Source organism: Aythya marila (genome assembly GCF_965140915.1).
Source record: "Aythya marila genome assembly, chromosome: 1".
In the NCBI taxonomy this organism is placed as follows: Eukaryota; Metazoa; Chordata; class Aves; order Anseriformes; family Anatidae; genus Aythya; species Aythya marila.
The window spans coordinates 200,353,651-200,373,048 of NC_139042.1; the positions used below are offsets into that span (position 1 = coordinate 200,353,651).

At 47.2% G+C, this 19,398-nt stretch overlaps 1 protein-coding gene across 1 annotated transcript in view; it reads left to right on the top strand.

Moving 5' to 3' along the window:
* The window catches only part of FRMD4A (FERM domain containing 4A), a 356,582-nt gene that overhangs the window by 251,275 nt on the left and 85,909 nt on the right, over nt 1-19,398 (top strand). The window contains exon 3 of the mRNA XM_082754671.1: nt 13,893-13,987. Within this exon, the coding sequence (XP_082610797.1) occupies nt 13,893-13,987 (95 nt within the window). The remainder of the gene's footprint in view (nt 1-13,892; nt 13,988-19,398) is intronic.

A 19,398-nucleotide genomic window follows, 5' to 3' on the forward strand; every position in this document is an offset into this window, starting at 1 on the left:
GTCTGCATTTGAAACTTCTGCCTGACTAGTACCGTGGCCTGTGGTTTCTCCTCACTTTTCTTTAATGTTTCACTTCTTGTAAGGGTCCCTTTGTGGATTTGGGCACTACAGGGCAAAATATCTTTGCCAGCTAGTTTCTTTTCTCTTTGAAGAGCTACTGGCATCTCCTTCCCAGGACAAACTGCAGCTGCATCTTTAGAGCCTCCTGACAGAGCAGGCGGGCAGGCAAATGTTTTCCAGATCCCTGTGGCAAGAGGAATGGAAAATGTCTTTCTAAAAATATTGTTTCTTTCCTGTAGTCCTTAATAATCTAGTCCGAGTCCAGCCACTGAGACATTAAAATGACCAAGCAGCAGGTCTGGAAGTTCTGTTTACACAGAGGGATCTTGTTTTGGGGGGAGATGTGCAAATATTTTCCTACTGAAGTCAGTTCAACAAGAGTCTAGGCCTGAGGTGAAAAACCAGGGCACGCTACCATGAGATTTAATGGCCCGTGATGTTCCTCTTCAGCTGAACGCACAGCACCCATTTTCTAAGGCTTGCACTTAATCTCCAACTGCTTAAGTTATTTGGAAAAGAAAATCAATGGAAACGCGGTTCCCACCAATTAAAAAATGAAGCTCTGAGTGTTTATTGAAGGCACAGGCATCCTCTCGGTCCATGCCTTGCTTTCAATGCAAGGGATAAAAATCACCTCATTGATCACATCATCATTGCAGAACAGACAATGAAGCAGGAAGGAGTGTGTCGCTGCAGCACAGGAACCCTTCAGTAGTCAAATTCCCCACTGTGAGTCAGATCTCCAGCCTGTTTTATCACAAAGAAAGACAAAACCCTCCCTCTGCCCCAATTCACCTTCCTCAGGTTTGCACAGATCACATCAAATACGATTATTCTGCACAACCTTGCGTATGATGTACAGCTCTTTCCAAAACTGCAGCCCTTCGGCATTAGCAATGATGAAGCCACTTATTTACTCCTCGTGGTAGGACCAGGTGTTGGGGTGGTTTGCAGAAGAAGGGCTCCAGCATCCCCCAAGGGTAGACAGCCCCAGTCTTGCCCACAAGGGAAGCGTGGCCTCAACACAGCCGTGGTGAAGGACATCGTTCCCTGGATCTGCTCGTGGAGGGACGTGCTGGGGCTGCAGGCACAGTCCTCGCACAAGGAGAGTGCTGGCTGCAGTGTAGGGTTTGGGTCAGTGCCACATGAAGCCATCTTCACGATCCCTGCAGTGCTGAGGAAGCTTTTTGATATTTTAAGGGACTGAGAGCCATGCTGTCCTTGGGATAAAGCTGACTGTTCATTTTGGCAGTGTGTCCCACATCCCACAACTCCAGCTGACTCAGCCCATGGCGAGCAGATCTCTCTGCCATGCCTCCAGCCTGCTCTGCATTGTTCATGAACAGAAAATGCCCCAAATGTCCCTGTGGGGACACCAAGCCTCTGGGCAGGCATATGACATTTCACCTCAGAAAACAGACCACCGCTGTAAGTCAATCCCAGACTCAAATCAGTGGGTGAGGACCACCAGGGCCAGTTACAGACCCTCTCCTCAACCTTTGCTCTGCAAAGACAGCAGAAAATGAGGCAGCCAAGGATTGCCTCTACCTGAAACAGAGGCTCCTGGAGTGTGTATAACCAAGTGGGTATAACCAATTCTGGCCATTCCCCTTCCTCCAGGCTTGGACACGCTCCTTCCCTCAAGCATGGGTAATGGTGGAGCTGGTATCAGCATCACCCCCTAGATCCTTTCCCTCTTCCAATATTATACACTTGTCCTCCCTGTCCCTCTTCCCATTACCAGCGACGGGATGACTTCTTTTCAGAAATCAAATTGCCTTTGTTTGCTTCCTACCCCTCCCACTTAGAAAACCCTTCCACAGTTCTCCATAAAGTCTCCAAGCTTCTCCTTCCACGGTTCATTACATTTATTGGCTAATTCCGCTATCGCCCCAGTCCACGGGTCATCATCCACATTTGTATGCTTTTACATTTTCCAATTATTTCCTCAGTCGCAGTTCATCACTAACAGTTTTTACCCTGCCTGAGTTGTCTCCTAATCACTCCATCTTATTTCTTCTTTATTTTTTTCTGCGTGGAAAATAGATTTTTTTATTTTATTTTATTTTTTTAATAAAAGAAGCTGACTATTTTGTCTGGTCTAGAAGCGTCATTCATTTTACCCTCCTCCTTTTTAATGGGCCTGGTTTATCACCGGCACTTCTTTGCACAAATATCAGGGGAAATAATCCTTTCTCATCCCCCATTAATTCCTATGGTGAGCAAGTATTAGTTTGCTTGCTTCCCTTTCGAGCTGCAGCCAATTATCAGTACTCTCTCTTGTCTTCTCCTTTATTTATGGGGGTCACTGTGTGACGATGGTGAGTCTGCGGTCGGGAAATGAAGCCCAATGTCAGAAAAGAAGCTCATCCCCTTCTTGTCCACCACCAGATCGTGTCTTCGAGAGTGTAAGGAGCAGAGCTGCTTGGAGGGGCGGTGGTTTGAGATGTGCACTGTGCACCGGGATGGTCCCCGTGCTTCGGCTGTGCTGTGTTCAGTGTTCCCCGTGCTAGTTCTTCAGGTATCACAGGAGAAATGACTGATAAGTATGGACTGAAGGAGGTCAGCGGGCTGATTTGCAGTTTTTGTTCAAGGGAGTACTCTCTTGCTTGAGGCACAGAAGGGATGCAGGAAGATTTCCAAGAGAAGCCTTGAGGTGGGCAAGGCCTAGGCCCGCGGCTTCTCGCAGTGGAGGTGCTGATATCTGTGTCAAATAAAGGAGAAAAATCCCATGTTTTCTCAATTGCAGCAGCCTCAATCTGTTCTCGTGTCAGGTCTGCACGTGTGTAAATAATGGCTCTTCTCTACCAAATTCCTCAGAAGTGAAATCTGTTAAGTTCAGCAAGGCCCCACGGTAGACTAACAACGATCCCAGCACACACATGTGTACCATTCCACATTTAAAGCAGCGAAAAAGAGCATTAACTGCGTCTTTCTTCAAGTATCAGGGGGCTGCTTTAGTTTTATAAGCCCACAGAAAATTCAGACCACCCAGAAGTGGAGGCAGGACTTGTCTGTGCCCAGGGTTTCTGTCCCTTTTTTTGGTGACAAGTTGTTGGCTTCCCCAGTTCCCCTCGAAATAAGCATGGTTTTATCACTATGGTTTTGTCTTGCAGGACAGGTGTGTTAGACCCCTCCTCATAACCCACAGGAGTCACAGTCTCTTAGCCATCACACTGGTGAACCCAGGGGCCACGCTCATGCAAGGGAAATTAGAGTCCAGACTATCTGTGGGGATGCAAGCAGAGAAGCACTGAGTTATTGTGCCGTGGGAGCTGGACCTATGCAAAGCATCATTCCTTTATTCAGCTCCGAGGTTTGAGTCCTTTATGTAGCGATCCCATTTCTTGCTGTCTCTGACCAGTCATCTCCCTGGAGTGTCTGAGTTTTGCCACCAGGCATTAAGCATTGCAGCCAACATCTGGCAAGTGAGGTTCAGCTTCTCTCTCCTGCCTTTCCCAGGGGAAGAGCTGTCCGCCCGATGTGCAGTATTTTCATGGCGTGTTTTGTGTTTAGGTTTTAAGCCAGAAGCTTTAGGTTTTAAGCCATGGTATATTTTTAATATGGCAACTGTATATACCACAGGTGATTAAATTGATGAGAAGATCCAGGAAGACCCATACAGTTCAACTCTAAGCTCGTTAGAGAGGGGGTATCTCATATTGCTGTATATTTGCAGAATCTAACAATGGAGTCAGCTCTCATGACTACATCCCTAGGTACCAGAACAGATAAAGACAGATGCACAAAAAACATGCATCCATTATCCTTCTGAAGGCATCCCCCTTCCCCACTCCCAGCACATCAGGACATAGCTCTCTTTAATTAGTCTCTCTGCCCTTACAAATGGTGTGTAGGATAAAATGGGAAGATCTAATTCTATGCTTCAGACCTAGTGTTATCATTTATTTTATTTATTTTAATTGCCATTGGGTATGCGAAAATCTGAACTAGCTTGTCATGATTCATAAGATGGTCTTTTAGGTTTTCCTGCTTTTTTAATAAATGATTTTAATGTGTTTAGAAAACGTGCTACAAAAAATAAGCATTCACTTACCTTATCAAATACTTTCAGCAATGAAGAAGTGACTTTGAGTCATGATGGAAATAAACATCCTTATTCAGGAGAGATTTTTAAAAAGCAAATAGAACGTAAGAATGCTGCTAAGCTTATGTGTCTTGGCAAATTATTTTTTTTTCTTTTCCACATCAGCAATAAGAGACCGAGAACATTTCCAAGCACCAATTTCTGTAGGCTGGGTGAGGGAGATGGACATTTCTACACTTGATTTGAAACTGGATGAACTAGAGCGCTTCAGAGGTTTACAGTCAGAAAGAGAAATGGATTGTGTGAGCTGTCCAATTTCATTATGTGCCCCAACCAAAATCTGTCTTTAATGTTTGATAGAATTATGATCAAATATTTCAAAATAAAAAATGCTGACCTCCGTAAAAATTGTTGTTGACCTTGTCAAGGTAGCTTTAATACTTTGAAGGAAAACCAGCAACCTCTCAGTGATATAAAACTTCAACAGATGCTCCCAAATCAGAATATATATAGAAGGCAGCTGGTTATTCACACTGACCGAGCTCTTATCAAACCCTGTTGTCAGCTGAGTGTGAAATGGATTCCTGCCACTGAAAGTTGGCTCTGAAACTCGCTTCATGCTCAAAGTTTGATTTGCCACGTGTGATGCCGTTGGGAGGCTTAACACACAATTGATTTTCTTGCAGCCGTTGACTACCCTTTTGCAAAATTATACAGATCTCCAGGAACTGAAAGGCGAGCACACGCGAAGACCCAAAATTCTTTAAGCCAATCATTTATGAGACAGATTATCTGCATAAATTTGTCATGTCTGAAGTGCTTTCTCAAACTAGGCCATATAACTTTCAACCCAGCATGCTGCAAAGAATGCCATATCCATGTCTTTTCTCCTCTGCGTTTAGACAAGGGTTTGAACCAAAGCCCTGTACACAAACCCTCTTAAATCCACAGCATGTGCAATTTACATCTTGAGCTGCTTCAATTTGTATTAATTTAGCACCGATCTCCAGTTGGAGTGCTCCATCTCATCTGGGCTCTGTATCCATCACTGCTCTATGTCATGCACAAAGGAAAGTGAAAAATCCTCTGCAGCCTCCAGTTCAGTGATAAAAACATCAGATATGCTTACTCTCACTTCATTCTTTGCTTGTTTAAATTGATTGCAGATAACGGCAATGAAATCCCAAATTCAGTCACTGTCTCTGCTAGCATGGCCCAGTGGCAGCCTCTGCAGGTTAGGTGCCTTTGTGCTGCAGAACCCACACAAGTCTCTGTTGCTTGGCCAGCTTGGGGTGCCCTCCACTGTGCGACCAAACCAAGGGAAGGGGACAAAGCCTCGCGCTCTGCCAGCTGGATTGAAGACAGCATTGTGCAGGGCTGGCTGGCTGTGGTTAGGTGACAGGCAGAAAGGCTGGGATGTGCTGTGCATGTCTGTGCTGTGTCTTGTAATCTGTGGAAAACATTGCCACAGAGCCTGATACTACGTGAGCTTACTATTCTGGTTTAGGAATATGTGTAGTCTGGGTTGGTTCAACTCGTTGTGACAACTGATGGCCGATTTGAGCCCATCCTTTCTCTTACTTTGCTCAGAGGGGAGGAAAATCAATGATTTTGTCAGTTTTAGTGGATGAAGAAAGTCAGAACTTGCTCACTGGCTCATGGGCTGGGCTTCTATCCACCTAGCTAAGCTCTTTTGCCCTAGAATGAGGTGGGTGGATCCATACCAACATCTAGATATGGTTCCTGGGCAAAGTTATCCCACAAAAGGTGCTCGGGCATTGTCTAGGAGAACAGAACTGGCAAGTGATGGCCGTGCAAATGATGCTTCAGACTGGAGATAAGCCAAGTCCACGCCTTCCTCAGTTTCCTGGTACTGACATAGCCAGGGCTGCTAAATCATGGGAATGGGCATGCCAAATAAACCCAGTCCCAGTTATCTGGAGAACAGGTGAACTGGGAGATGCTTAAAGCCACCGTGACCTTGAAAATAGTGTTTTGTTTTGAGTGAGAGATGTTTCTGTCTTCCACTTATCTGAAACCGATGGTCTCCAAGCAGGGCAAAGTCTTCCTGCATGTGGGTATCTTCCTCCAGCTCTGCGAATCTGTTGTCCATACGCTTTTCATTTATAGCTGGAAATCCCACAGATGTTTCATGCAGAAGGAAATGGGAAGCTCTTCAATAGATCATTAATGAGTTCAAGACATTGACAATGATTTGTGCAAGCGAATCCAGCCATTGTAGCTGTGAATGTTTTTATCTGCTCTGTGGGAAGTAAATTTGCTTGAAAGCTGGCTGTTTGGGTTCACAAAAGTGGGCACCTTTTTTGTACCAGCCCTTCTGAGTTTGTACCTCATAAATTTGCCCCAAACTCCCTGAAAGCTCAAAGAAACTCTCAGTCAAAACTGTCAAAGTTGGGATGGATTTTCATCAAAGCCAGACTAATCCACAGATCACAGCCCCTGACAATAACTATAAAATCTTCCGTGGAGTCCAGTTTAGTCCCCTGAAAACACAGCATTTGCTCGAGTAAACACGTAGCAGGGCAAGCAGCCAGCCAAGCTCATCTTCAGGATTGCCTTGTAAAGGACAAACCGGATTTGACATTGTGCTACGTTTTGGGAGAAACCCAAAGAGAGATAGTAGGGGAAGGATCTGTTTCCTCCAACCCTCTGAAAACAAACCTAGAACGTTTAAATAAAGGATAATAAAAGTTGCATGCCCAAATTGACTCGGGGCAACTTGTAAATTTGCTCCAGTGGTGTTTTCATGGTTGACTGGCTGAGCCAGCAGTGACCTTGGCAGAGCTACAAAAGTAATTCTGACATCAGTTAGCATAAGGAATTCCACGCTTTCCATCAACCCCCTCCTAAAAAGCCAACTGCTTGCCCACGCAGACTGGGCTTCCTTCTGCGTTTGGCCAGACCTTCTCACCCTGCTTCTGGCCAGCATTCAGCTGCAAAGGACTCGAGGGGGGGCTGCAGTGCTGAGCTGAGGGCACGGACAAGGAGGAAGGGCCGTGAGGTGGGAAGGGAGTGTGGAGGAGAGGAGGACCATATCTAGTATGCTTCTGTGGGATTTGTCCATGTATTGCCCAAACCAGTGGATAGAATAGCTACCAGACAAGCACGTGATGCATATTACCTTGCGCAACAAACCTCCTTTGCTGCCCAGAAAGTTTATCAAGGGGCGATGCTGGGATTTGGGCCACTCGCCTCTAATTCTCAGGCCTTTGGAAATCTAGTGCAAAGGGCTGTGTGTGTGCACAGATCAGCTCTCTGGCATATGAGGGGTACATTGAGACAGCAGAACTGGCCGAGATGCTCCGTGAGGGTGATGTGTGCCCAGCCAGCACTCCCAAAATACACAGCAGAGATATCCAGGCTCTTGGGGGACCCCAGGCAGGAATACCTGACGGTGTGCTCTTCCTGCTGGCACACCAGACCACAAAACTCAGCTACCAACTTCTTCTAAAGTTCTCCCACCTGCATCTCTTTGGCCTTTCTGCTCTATGTGGGAATGGGAGCTGCTTCCAGCTGGGCTAGGAGGAGGTGGAGCAGGCAGAAGGGGGCAGAGGGAAGCACCGAGGCTTTTGTCACGCATGAGAGACAGGCCTGAGCACGGGGCTGTGAAGACAGGCAGATTTCCCATCCCAGCACCAGCGACAGCTGGCTAGGCTTTTCAGATGCAGTCACCTGAAAACGCTGTTGGAGTTACAGGGCCATACAGTGGGCAACAGACGAGGAATGGGGTCACTGGGCACCCACGCGGATCCAGCTGAATGGGGCCGGCGTGCAGCTGCCTCTGCACCGGGTGACAAGGGGAGGAGGGATGCTACAGACCCCAAAGTGTCTTTTTCCTCCAACTAGCTGCTTCTCATTCAGGCTTTGACCTGAATTTGCCATGCAGATGTGGCAAACTCACTCTTTCTCTGCCTACAAAAATATTTAAGCAGATTCACGTTGCTAATATGTAGGGGAATTAGAGGTTGTCAGCAATGGTTTCGAACTTAAGCTATGGAGTGTCAGGTATTAGCTGAACTCAGAAATGCAGCTATCTGTGAATATTGCTAAGGCATCTTGTCAGTAGGGTGTTTCTAATCCTTTTACCAAACAGGCTTTTTTTAAAAATCTTGAGGATTTTTTTTGTCTTTGTCTCTCTGACCCTAATAAATCTAAATTCCCACAACTTGTGGGTGTTGACTTTCCAAGAAAAACGTCAGTGGCGCTCTGTCAGCACCCTCCACGCTCCCGAGGAGGTAGCTAGAGGCAAGTTGTCTCATTTTCCTGAATAAATGAAGGAAAGAGACTTGAGAGCCAGCCGCTGACTCTGGAACGAGGTGCCGTGTATGCCAGCAGGAGCGGTGCTGCCATCGCCAGCCCCTGATGCTGACAGGGTTCAGCTGTTTCGTGATAAAAAATAAAGCATTCCCTCCCCGGGCATCTTGCGTTTCAATGAATAATTTTTCCCGTAACTATATCTCAGCCTGGCTTAATTATATGCACTCCATGTATTGACGTGGAGTCAAGAAATGGATGGTCAATCCCATAAGGGGAATTTCAAAGCCAAAGCCCCCAAAGTCCCCAAGCCTTCAGCCTGAGCGATTTTGTACAACGCTATTGTGCTGTATTTGGATGAGACAATAGCTGAAAGGACCGTTATTTAGTATTTACACATTACTATGGAAAGACTTGGGATTTTTCTTTCCTCCAAAGTGCACGGAATGTGTTAAACTAGAGGATGATGGAGCTGTTGGCAGAACCAATTTGGCAAGAAGAGACTTGGCAGTGGGTGACAGCTCGGCAGCCCCTGGATGGGAGATTTCAGAGCTTCGTGCACATGAAGGTAGGGATGGGAGGGAGTTATCGTCCGTAACACATCACGGGGAGATGCTCTGCCTCATGCATGGGGTTGTACGTGAGCTGCTGGCCGAAAGCAGATAAGGCTGCTGGCCACTGAATAACCAATGCCTCGAGAAACAGAGCGGGATCACAAAGGGTCCAAGCGGGCATCTTCACTGCCCTTCTCACTGCGGTGCTGCAGCATTGCTCTGTGGCTGTTTTTAGCAGCTGATCTAATTCAGTGGGGGCACCTGGACATTGCTTCATTAGCACATTATAAGGGGTGGCGGAGGGGAAGAACCGTGCGTTGAGTCACCACTTTGCACTTCTGTTTCCTCCTGACTGCACCGCCCAAGGCTCGAGACAGACGAGAGCTGCTGCTGGCTGCCGATGGAGCATGGCACCCTGAGGCACGTGAGCCCCAATGCTGCTCGGGGCATGGCCCAGGCAGGAATTACTCCGTGTCCATGCAAATTGCTCCTTTTTCCACCTCACCCATCCAGCTGATGGACAGGTTGCACCACACCCCCCAGCCTACATTTCAACTCGAGCCACCAAACAGATGTTTTTCAAGTGCCCAACCTTTGGATGGTAGTGAAATCAGACCAAGTCAACATGACTCAAGAGGCTGTTTTGGGCCAGACACACTTCACAGCGTGTCCTACAGACACCAACCTGTTGCCAGACAGCATCTGCTCTATCTGTGCTCATAAATAATATAAGTTGGGGCTTACTGGTGGGGTTCAGAGCCCTGTGGCACAGCTCTTTGGTGTATGCATGCCTTCAACTCCCTGAATTTTGAGGATGCCACTGTTATTGCCACGAGGAGCTGAGATGTTTATCCCAACACTGGAATAAAGGCTGAGCATGTGGGTTTTTTGGTACAGCAGACAGCCTTTAGCATTGCAGCACTTGGCACGGCAGCGTCTCGGTCCTCGCTGCGAGTCCCCCCAGGAAGGAGACAGGGAGGGAAGGGCAGTGGATTTTTTAATCTAATGAAACGAGGCATTACTAAGCATGATCTCGTTACCTGCTTCCCACAGTTCAGCGTGTCTCTGAGCTGGCTGGATGCAGGCGGCGTGCGTCTGCCCACATGTTGAAGCCATGCCTTTCCTAGAACCCTCCTGCCACGGAGAATTAGGGAAAAGTGATGAAACGGGGGAGGGCAAGCAGACAGGCTCCTTTGGCCGTTAATAAAACAATAAAACATACTTTGTGTGTGCCCACATTTCCAGGGACGTACCAGCAGCTGCTAATACCATGTCATCTGGTTTTTATTCATGGCCCTGCCGGGCTGTGGGTAGATAATCTCGCTCCATAACTCACTCATTTCTAAACGTAATGGGAAGCTGTCAGGGAGAAACATGCTCCTCGGCCAGAAGTGGGCAGCCCGTCTCTCCTCTGAGGAAACAAGCAGCTTCGGAGCTCCTCGGGCTGCTCGAATCCCAGTCACACGGCTTTTTAATCATACTGAATCTTTAATGCTGAAGTGTTGGCGTTTCTGCCGTGTTTTCCACAACGGCTGGCAGAATGACCTGCTGGAGGTGTGGAGCGATCCTTGCATTTCTCGGGTTTTGCTGTACCCCTGGTGGGACTCGTGCCACCAGGCCTGTGGCCCCCAGGCCTCCTCAGGTGGTGGCACTGCCCTCTCAGGGCAGGATTTGGCTTGGGTTAGGTTTTGGCCTGGCTCAGGTTAGGTGTTTGAGGGGTTGATCTTCAGCTGAGACCATCACCAAGTCTTTATGGACTTTGGGCCTGCTTTAGGACCAGATGAGCTGTCCTCAGCAGCAGTCCGTGCACAGGAGCACTGGGCCCTTTGGCCTTCCTCCTCTGGGGGCTCTTTTTCCCCCAGCCTCCTGGGACCACAAACCCCATGGATTTTTCTATAAAAAACATCCGTCCCACATCATTCTTTATGTGTGTTTTTGCAGAGAGAGGCCTTCAGGAGGAGGGACCAGCAGGGGAATCCCTGGCTAAACAGGATTTCTCTGACAACTTACCCCTTTCATCAAAGCACACTCAGCCCTTGCTGCCCCAGCTGTAGGGTTTCTGCTGGTGTACCCTGTCCCAAGCTCACACCAGCCAACTACACGTGCCCCGTTTTGCTTTTCCTGAAAAGATTTAGAATTTAAGAGATTTAAAGTTTAGATGGAGGACACCAGGCAGGCATGGATAGGAAGGAGATGAGGAGCAGCAGTGCCCTGGCAGTTCCCTTTACCATGGATCCGGCTCTGCAGCAGGGAGGACACAATTCAGTGGCTGAATGCCACCCGTTATTCCTGATTTATACACACGGGATTCACCAGCTGGCCTGCAGTTCCCTGATATATTAGCTGCAGCAGGTCCTGCACCCACTTCCTACTGATTTCCCTGCTCTCAGAGACCAGCCCCCATCTTCCTCAACGTGTCTGCAACGGGAGTTTTATTAATGCAAAATGAATATCCCTCTGGAAAATGAAGTCCAGAAATTAATAATGAATTAAAACAACTTGCCACAGGCATCGCTAATGAGCTCTTTGTCTGTGCAGCTGACATGAAAGGAGGTCATTGCTCAGCCGATCCCAGCAGCAAGCAGATTAACCGCTAACTTGGAGTGTGTGGCTCTCTCCTGAGACAGCGGGACAGGCTGCAGCTCGCTCGGTGCCTGTAGGGTTTTCCTGCCCTTATCCCTGCTTTGCAGAATTGTCTTGAGGAGTCTTTGCTACCTGGAGAAGGCACCTCCCTCCACGCCCACTCCAAAGACTCAGATTGCCTATCTCTGTTAGGACACAGGACTCATCCTACAGGGAAGGACAGTAACATTGCAGAGCTTAAGAGCAGAGTGGAAAGTAATCTTGGAGGGGGCTAGCAGGGCTTAACTTCACCGCTGTAAGCCTCTTTGGGGACGCTGGCCCCATAACTAACCTGGCAGCGCTCCAGGGCTGTGTAGATGGAGGTATTGTACTGTAGCTATTGTTCTTCTCCCTTGTCTTGCCAGGCGAAGGGTTATCCTCACTTATCTGGCACCACAGGCTTTGGGCACATCCTTTTGGGCACAGCAAGGGTACTCATGCCATGCCAACCATCTTTCCAGGGTTTTTCCGGCAGCCAAATCTCACTCAGCAGAGGGAAGGAGGCAGCTCGTTGCATTTGCCCATCTTGTCTGGGGAGGTGACTGAAGGCTGCTCCTCACTCAATGGCCAGGGGAAAATGCTCTTTTCTGCTCTCTTGCAAAATTTGAAAGCTCAACTTATCCCCACCAAGAGCTTATTCCAGGCTTGGGCAATGCTGCTGTGTTTGAGGCATGCTTTTCCACCACCCTTGCCCTCTCAGGACACCCAGCAAGGCTGGCGGGTAGCTCGCTGCCCTGCTTGGAGCCTACAGAGAGATCAGCATAGCTGGTGTGCTCTTTTTTTGGGGTCACTGAAGGGACCTAAGGGGACAAGGGAAATGACCACAGCCCCAAATCTGGTCTGCTCAGCTCTGAGCACCATTTGGGAGCTAGCTCAAGGGTATGTGAAAGGTAATGCAGCAGGTAGTGTGCTCATAGCAAAGACTCCAGGAGTCCTGCCAGAGAAGTCTGACTTGGGAATGCCAATGAAGCTTGTTGCATGCCACCTCATTAATTATCCACCAGGCTGTTCTTCCTTTACAACAGCTCAGATGTATTGCAGGGCTGCTTTAAGCTAGTGCTGCATTTAGGAAAGGCCATTGCTGTGTCAGGTACTAGAACAGCAATAGGGTTTAGGGACATTTTTGGAGAGAGGTTGAGAGTCCTATGAATGTGTTTGGAAGTACAGATCAGGTGTTTTTTTCAACTCAAACTGGGTTTGTATTTACAGGACAGGGTGATTAATTAGGACAGCAGGGTTCTCAGGTCCTCACCACTCCCTTTCTGCACAGCATCATTGTCACATCTGCCTTTAACAACAGGTTCATGTCTGGGGTAACTCTGACTCAGCTGCTTGGCTGACTTGTTGGGGCAGCCAAGCCTGTGGATGGATTTATTTCCACCGAGGCTGCAGCACGGAGATTTGTAGACCAAAACCTTACAAGAGGTCAGCAGGGATCTCTGTGCCAGCTGTGCCAGTGCTGCTATTACCATTACAGCTCTGGGGTCTGGGGCTAGCACAGGTCTGTGGGATCACAGGAGCACCCACCTGGATCCTTTTTACCCCTGTTTGCTACCAGTGAGAGCTAGCACAAGAGCTCTGTTGTGGCCAAGACTTCACTAGCCCAAAAGAAAACACAGGAGCTCAGCAGAGCGGGTGGAGATTCGTAGGTAAAATTCAAAGAAGGTTTTGCAGGAAAGGCAGAATTGCCTCGTGATAGTAACATGCCTTTGTATATATGAGGTGAGCAGTTTCTTTGAGCTTGGCTTTTATGCTCTTACCAAGGGTACTCTGAAAATGTGTTTTACTTTCCTTTCTTCCCACCGCCTACATTTTAGGATGCATCCTTCTCTGCAAATGACAAGCAATGCTGAATGGGAAACTATTTTGTTCTGTCGTTTACTCCTCATTTGGTTCTGTCACATCCTATCTTTTGGCATTGTGTATTTTATTAGTGTTATGAGAACGTATCTGTGCTGTGCATGTGAGAGTGGGTGTTTGAAATGTGCTTGCAAAGGTCCTTGATAAAAAGCTTTAACAACAAAATTATCAGAGAGGCATGAGTGAGCGGGTCATGGCAAATATGGACACGGGCAGGCAGCAGATCTTCTGCCTGCAGAGACCTTAAGCACTGAAGAGGTCAGAACCACCTGTTTTATATTATTTACCTCGGAGAGAAACTAGTGCTTGTTTCGAGGAGTTAATGTTGCTTAAACATTTAGCTTGAACACCAGAGGGAATATAAAACCAACAGCAGTGGAGCACCTTCAAGGACGGCATGTCCATCCAGAAGCACAGTATCATTACCCCAAATTTCTCTCTGTTAATCACTTTCTTTCATTCTTGTTTTCCAGCCAAAGCTTTTGGCCAAGGAGCTGCTTGACTTGGTGGCATCTCATTTCAACCTGAAGGAGAAAGAATACTTTGGAATTGCATTCACAGATGAAACGTAAGTGCAAGGAATCAAAGACCTAAGAGGAGTCTGTTAGATCATAGGAAATCCAGGGGAGTGTTGTCCAAAATGACCAGTGTAGAAGACCTCTGTATCCCAAGACCAACATCTAGATCAATGTCTACGGAGTGGACATCCCACTGATGTGTCCCCCAGACGTGTCCCACATCTGAGTCTGACCTGTATAGCCTCTCATTCTGAAGGCTGGAGGCCTCTCACAACATGTTCAGCATTGCTGCAAGTGTACAGGGACAGAAAAAATCCCTTCCTCATCCCATGTTTTTCTCACTGGAAAAATGTTAGCTTAAGCTCTTCTGAACTTAAGATCCACTCGCTAGTTCCAAGATGTTGTCAGACTGGCAAAACCTTTCAGTTAAAGTGTTAAGCAGGTTTAAAGGTAATGCTAATTTATTTCAAGTTAAAATAATAATAATAATAATAAAATAAAATAAAATAAAAATCTGATGTTTTAGATCCTAGATTAGAATGTCTTAAAAATGGGAAGATGAAAGCATGAGAAAGGAAAGGATTGCCAAATTTAACATGAAGGAAAAATATTTATAAATATAAAATTTCCATTAAAAATAAATAAATAAATAAAAGAGGATTTGACCTTGCCAGGAATCACACAAGAGCCTTACGGCTGAGCTGAACCAAAGAGCAGGCCTCTGCCACTGCAGGCACCTCAGGCAATGCTGGCTGCTCACCTTCAACCCCAGCTCCCAGAGTGCTGTGTTCACCACAAAACTCGAGTTTTTCTCTCACGATACGACATTTATACCCCTTGTTTAAAAGGCATGTATAATATTAGCACTGGGTAAACATTAAATGTTTGGAAATGCTATGATTAGTCCTCAACTGTGACCTCCCGGTCCCTGCACAGCCCCTGTTTCTTTTTCCAGCTGCCTGTTTTCTCTCTGTAGACTTTCCTCAGCACCACATTTCTGTCCTGTAACTCCATCCACCCAATCCCACCCTAGTTTTCAGTAGGTTTTTCTATAAGATGAATCAGAAGGAAGCCCCACACACTTATATCATCTTAAAAGACAAGAGTGCAAAGCCAGTGATGGGTTTTGGGGACAGCTGAGTCAGCAGCACGGCTCTCATGAGCCAGCTCCACTCCCCTGCAGAAGTGGCAGAGAAATGGAAATTATCTGCTGGAATAATGATTTGGAATCGGGTAATGAGAAGCTGCTGAATGATTGCACAGACATACCCACACTGAGCTGAGCCGTGATTGCCCCTCTAGGGACAGTTCCTTTGGCAAGCACCTGCCTGAGGCCATCTCAGGTCACGGCTCACATGGTGAAGGGATGCTCAGTGTCAGACAGGTGCAAAAAAAAGGACCTGAATCACAGGAAAGCCCAGAATCTGTCCCATTTCTCTGTGAGACTCAGCCTTGTAGGAGATCTCCAGCCCAACACACCTCAATGAGACTGGCCTCAAAGGAGGAACATCAGGAGACGCTGACAATTTATAAAGCAGGGGGAGAAAATGGCTTCACCAGTGTGTTATTTCTTACTGGAGACAGTGAGTTACTCAGTTGGCGCTGCCTGAGGGGTGCAGGGAAGCCCAAGCAGACTAAGAAATTAAAATTTTCTTGAAAAGCAAGAAACGTGTCAGACTGCAAAACACGGAGCAGCTGAGCAAGGCCCAGCTCTCAGCTGAGAGGAGTGGGGACAGGGCTCCCCTGAGAGTGCAAGGCAAGCTAACGAGGAGGTGTCGGCAACAAGGCAGAGTCCGGACTCTCCAGGGGCCTCCAGGTTTAACACAGAACAGCGTGAACAAGGATCTGGGTTAGCAATGGGAAGAAGCAGGAGAGGCTGACAGCAGCTGTCAAGGCCTAGCTCAAAGATGAGCAGCAGATGCAGATGGATGCACACTGACCAGACAGGATGGCAGAGCCTGAGGCATCCTCTCACTTGGTCACCTTCCCAACCTGTGGTCAAGATGAAGCACAACATATTTTAGCAGATGCTCAGCCAGCCCAGATGAAAGCTTTGGGAACACCCTCATTAAATCCAGCCAGCCCAATCCAGCAGCGGGTTGGTATATGCCAGCTAATATAAAGCTTGGCCTGCAGCCCTTCTGCTGCCCCGCCGTGACTCTCACCCTTATACTGAGACTTCCTCACTGCTGTGGCTGTAACACAAATAATATTTGCCTAATATGTCCTCCTCAACTGTAAAAAGCTTTGAGTAGAGTTGACACAAACAGCCAACTTTATTTGACTGAACGCAGCATTAAAAAAAAAATGATAGCTGGGGTGTTGGACTGGGTCTTGCAGATGGATGCCCCATGTCACCTTCAGGAAGTAAACTGGTCTGCCTGCACCTCAGATCCCAACCTGTAATGCGAAATGGAAGTGAAAAGAATTATTTTCTTCAAAACCAAGGAAAAAAAAAACAGTCTCTTATCATGTGTTTGCAGAGCACCGAACACAGCCCTATAACTGATACGGGCCAGAAACGCAAAGAGCAAGCTGCTAATTCTGTGACACAGCCCCTCAGGGGTTTCCTTCCCCCTGCTGATACCGTTCTGCTGATCTTTCATGTGCCTTCCCCGAAAGGTGCCCATAAGCAGCTGAAACAGGACAGGCTGGGTTCATAAATGTAATCTGGGGTTGGCTAAATTGCAAGTTTAGGAAGAAGAAAAGCCACTAAAGTATTAAATCAATTCTTCTATTTAAGAGTAAAAGCTCCATAAGAGTAATTTATTTAGAAATGATTTGGACTGGGGATTTCCATTCATTAGTTGCGCTCTATCATGACAACCTGAGAAGAAAATCAATAGGAACAACCTTTGCGTTGGCGACTTAATAGTTTCTTGTGATAATATAGGGTCGTTACCACGCTCACTGTGACTAAAATTAGATTGTCAGCCTATTACGGAGGAAAAAATAACGCCTCCTTTTTTAGTGATCATAGGAACGCTTTATGGTGTGAGCCATTAACTGAGGGAGAGCACGGGTCAAAAGGGTGTCCTTGCATAGCACGTGGGGCCAAGCTTCATGGGAAGCCAGCAGATCTATTTGGTGGTTGATTAAGAGTGAAAAGGAATGGGGAACGGGTTCAGCTGAGCATGAATCTGCACTAGCCGCCCTCTCCCTTAGCACCGGCCCTTGCAGCATTCATGGAGAGAAAGTGGTCAGGATTCCCCTTCTGTTTGGGGCCACACACGGGTTTTCCGTGTCTTCTGCTTGTCGTTAGACAGGAGTCACCTGCTCCGTGGAGAACAACCAACTTCTGCATCCCACTGCTCCCCCTCTCCGTGCACCCAGCCAAAAGCTGATCCACATCCTTTTGCTGATGCCTGTCCTGCCTTCATTACAGCAGATCCTGCAGAGCAGCTCCTTTAACTTCATAATTTAAAAGATAAAAACTGCAAGGGGCTGGGGCCCTAACTGTTTGTGTTACAGTTGTGCTAGAGGCTGCACTAACATGATAAGGGAATGACAGAGCCCTTGCTCATCCCAAGATCCTATGGCTCATGGGACAGCAAGGGAAGAGTATAAGAGGGAGAGCAGGGCACCAGGCTTCCTAGGAATAGCCTCATCTCCAGGAACTGGGGGAAAAACCTATTTGCACCCTCCAGCCATGAAGCAGAGCCAGAACTAGGGACTCAGATATCTCCCTGAGCTTTGCAACCCTTTCAAAAACATTTCTGTTGAAGGATGAAGACCTTAAATGAGAAAATCTGTGAGCTTATGGGTGGGGTTTTTTGTTCGTTTGTTTCTGCAGTGATTGATGAAAATGTAAAATAGCGTTTATGGTTTCTGTTACTTGACTTGGTCTGTCTCAATGTCCATTCAACTCAGTGAGTCTGACGCTGAAGGGGCGTGAGTTGGTTTATTGGCCCAAGTATCTTTATAACACAAATCAATGTGGACCCACTTCCCAGAAAAGTGGACATTAACCAGGAAATCTGTGTAAACAGATCCACCTGGAGGCAAAGTATTGATGCGCCACTCTTTTCTGAAAGCCCTGATAAAAGAAAACAGAAACCGCTGCTTGCAAATGACGATGCGAAAGCTGGGCACCAAAATCCATACTCGGTCTGTAACCTAAATGGACCCAGTTCCTGTTTCTAAAGGCAGTGATGTTTTGGCTATTGACACACCAGTTTAACTGCCAAGATGAGCACAACCAGCAGAGAAAAATGAGCTGGCTCCCAATAGCCAGCTGCCACATATGTCACCCAAAACTGTTTGCACCATTATTCGCGAGTACACTGATGTAAATACCTCAATGAGCAAATCAATGGAGATAATGAAACAAAAGCTACTTTGGGCCTCTAAATTGAAGTGTGAAGGAAACCCAGCTAGACATAGGCATATACGAATGGGATCCCAGTGCAGGCTGCCTAAATTGGTCCGTGAATACTGTCGGGATTACTACATGCCTAGGGTTGTATGCCCTTACTCTTCTCTGTCCTACGTGGGATTGTGCTCCATGAATAGTTCTGCTGAAGACAGCACGACAGCTTCCAGAGCAAAGCGTTTTGTGGTATAACAGCACTGGAGCTCGGCTCCCCGATAAACCGCGTTCACGGGCGGATGCCAGGGACTGCTCAGGGCTGCTGTTCTGTATGTGCCACACATGGATGCTAGAAAACAAAGAGTTAGGTGACAATCTGCAGCACAGCAGCCCTCAGCGATGAAAGTTTGTAAGTGGAAATGGAGTACAGTGAGCGGATAGCTCCTGGCAGTGATTTAAGTGACCTTCCTCCTCTGAAGGAGCTTTGGATTTAAGCTCCGTGCAGATGAGAGCAATGAAACTCTCCAACCCAAAACTCGGTGGGCACTTAGCACGAGCGTTACCCACACCCACAATGTGTGCAGCATGCCCGTGTAACCTGGTATGCACACACACATGCAGGTATTTCTTTTTTTGATGGTATCAATCCGTCTCTTGGGGTAAAAGGCAGTGAGAATGAAAAGAGCAAGTCTTCAAAATGTAAAATACCTTGAAATTGCTTAGTGTTTTGTGCGCCGTGGCTTCTCAACACCTCATTGTATGTGTTTGGCAAACCCAGACATTCCTGTTGGACAAACATAGATGCAGACAACAAGTCCTTTGTCAACAAATCAGTCTTGGTCGGAGCCCGTGTGTAACGCCGTCAGCCACTGGTGGCTGCTGCTTTGGAGGCACAAATGCAGATGGACAGGTTCAGGATAAGATGCCAGGCTTAGTGTGACTTTGCCGTGCTCTGACAGTGCTTCACACTCTGTCCTACATGGATAAATGTGGCTAGGAAAGGGGGAGTGTGTCTAGTTTCAAGCCCCGTGCGTGCTATGGCCTTCACGGTTAATTTCAGCTTTTCTGATTCTCCTTAAAAGAAACATAATGGGAGTTCAGGCCACAAAAAAAAAAAAAAAAAAAAAAAAAAAAAAAAAAAAAAAAGTGGTA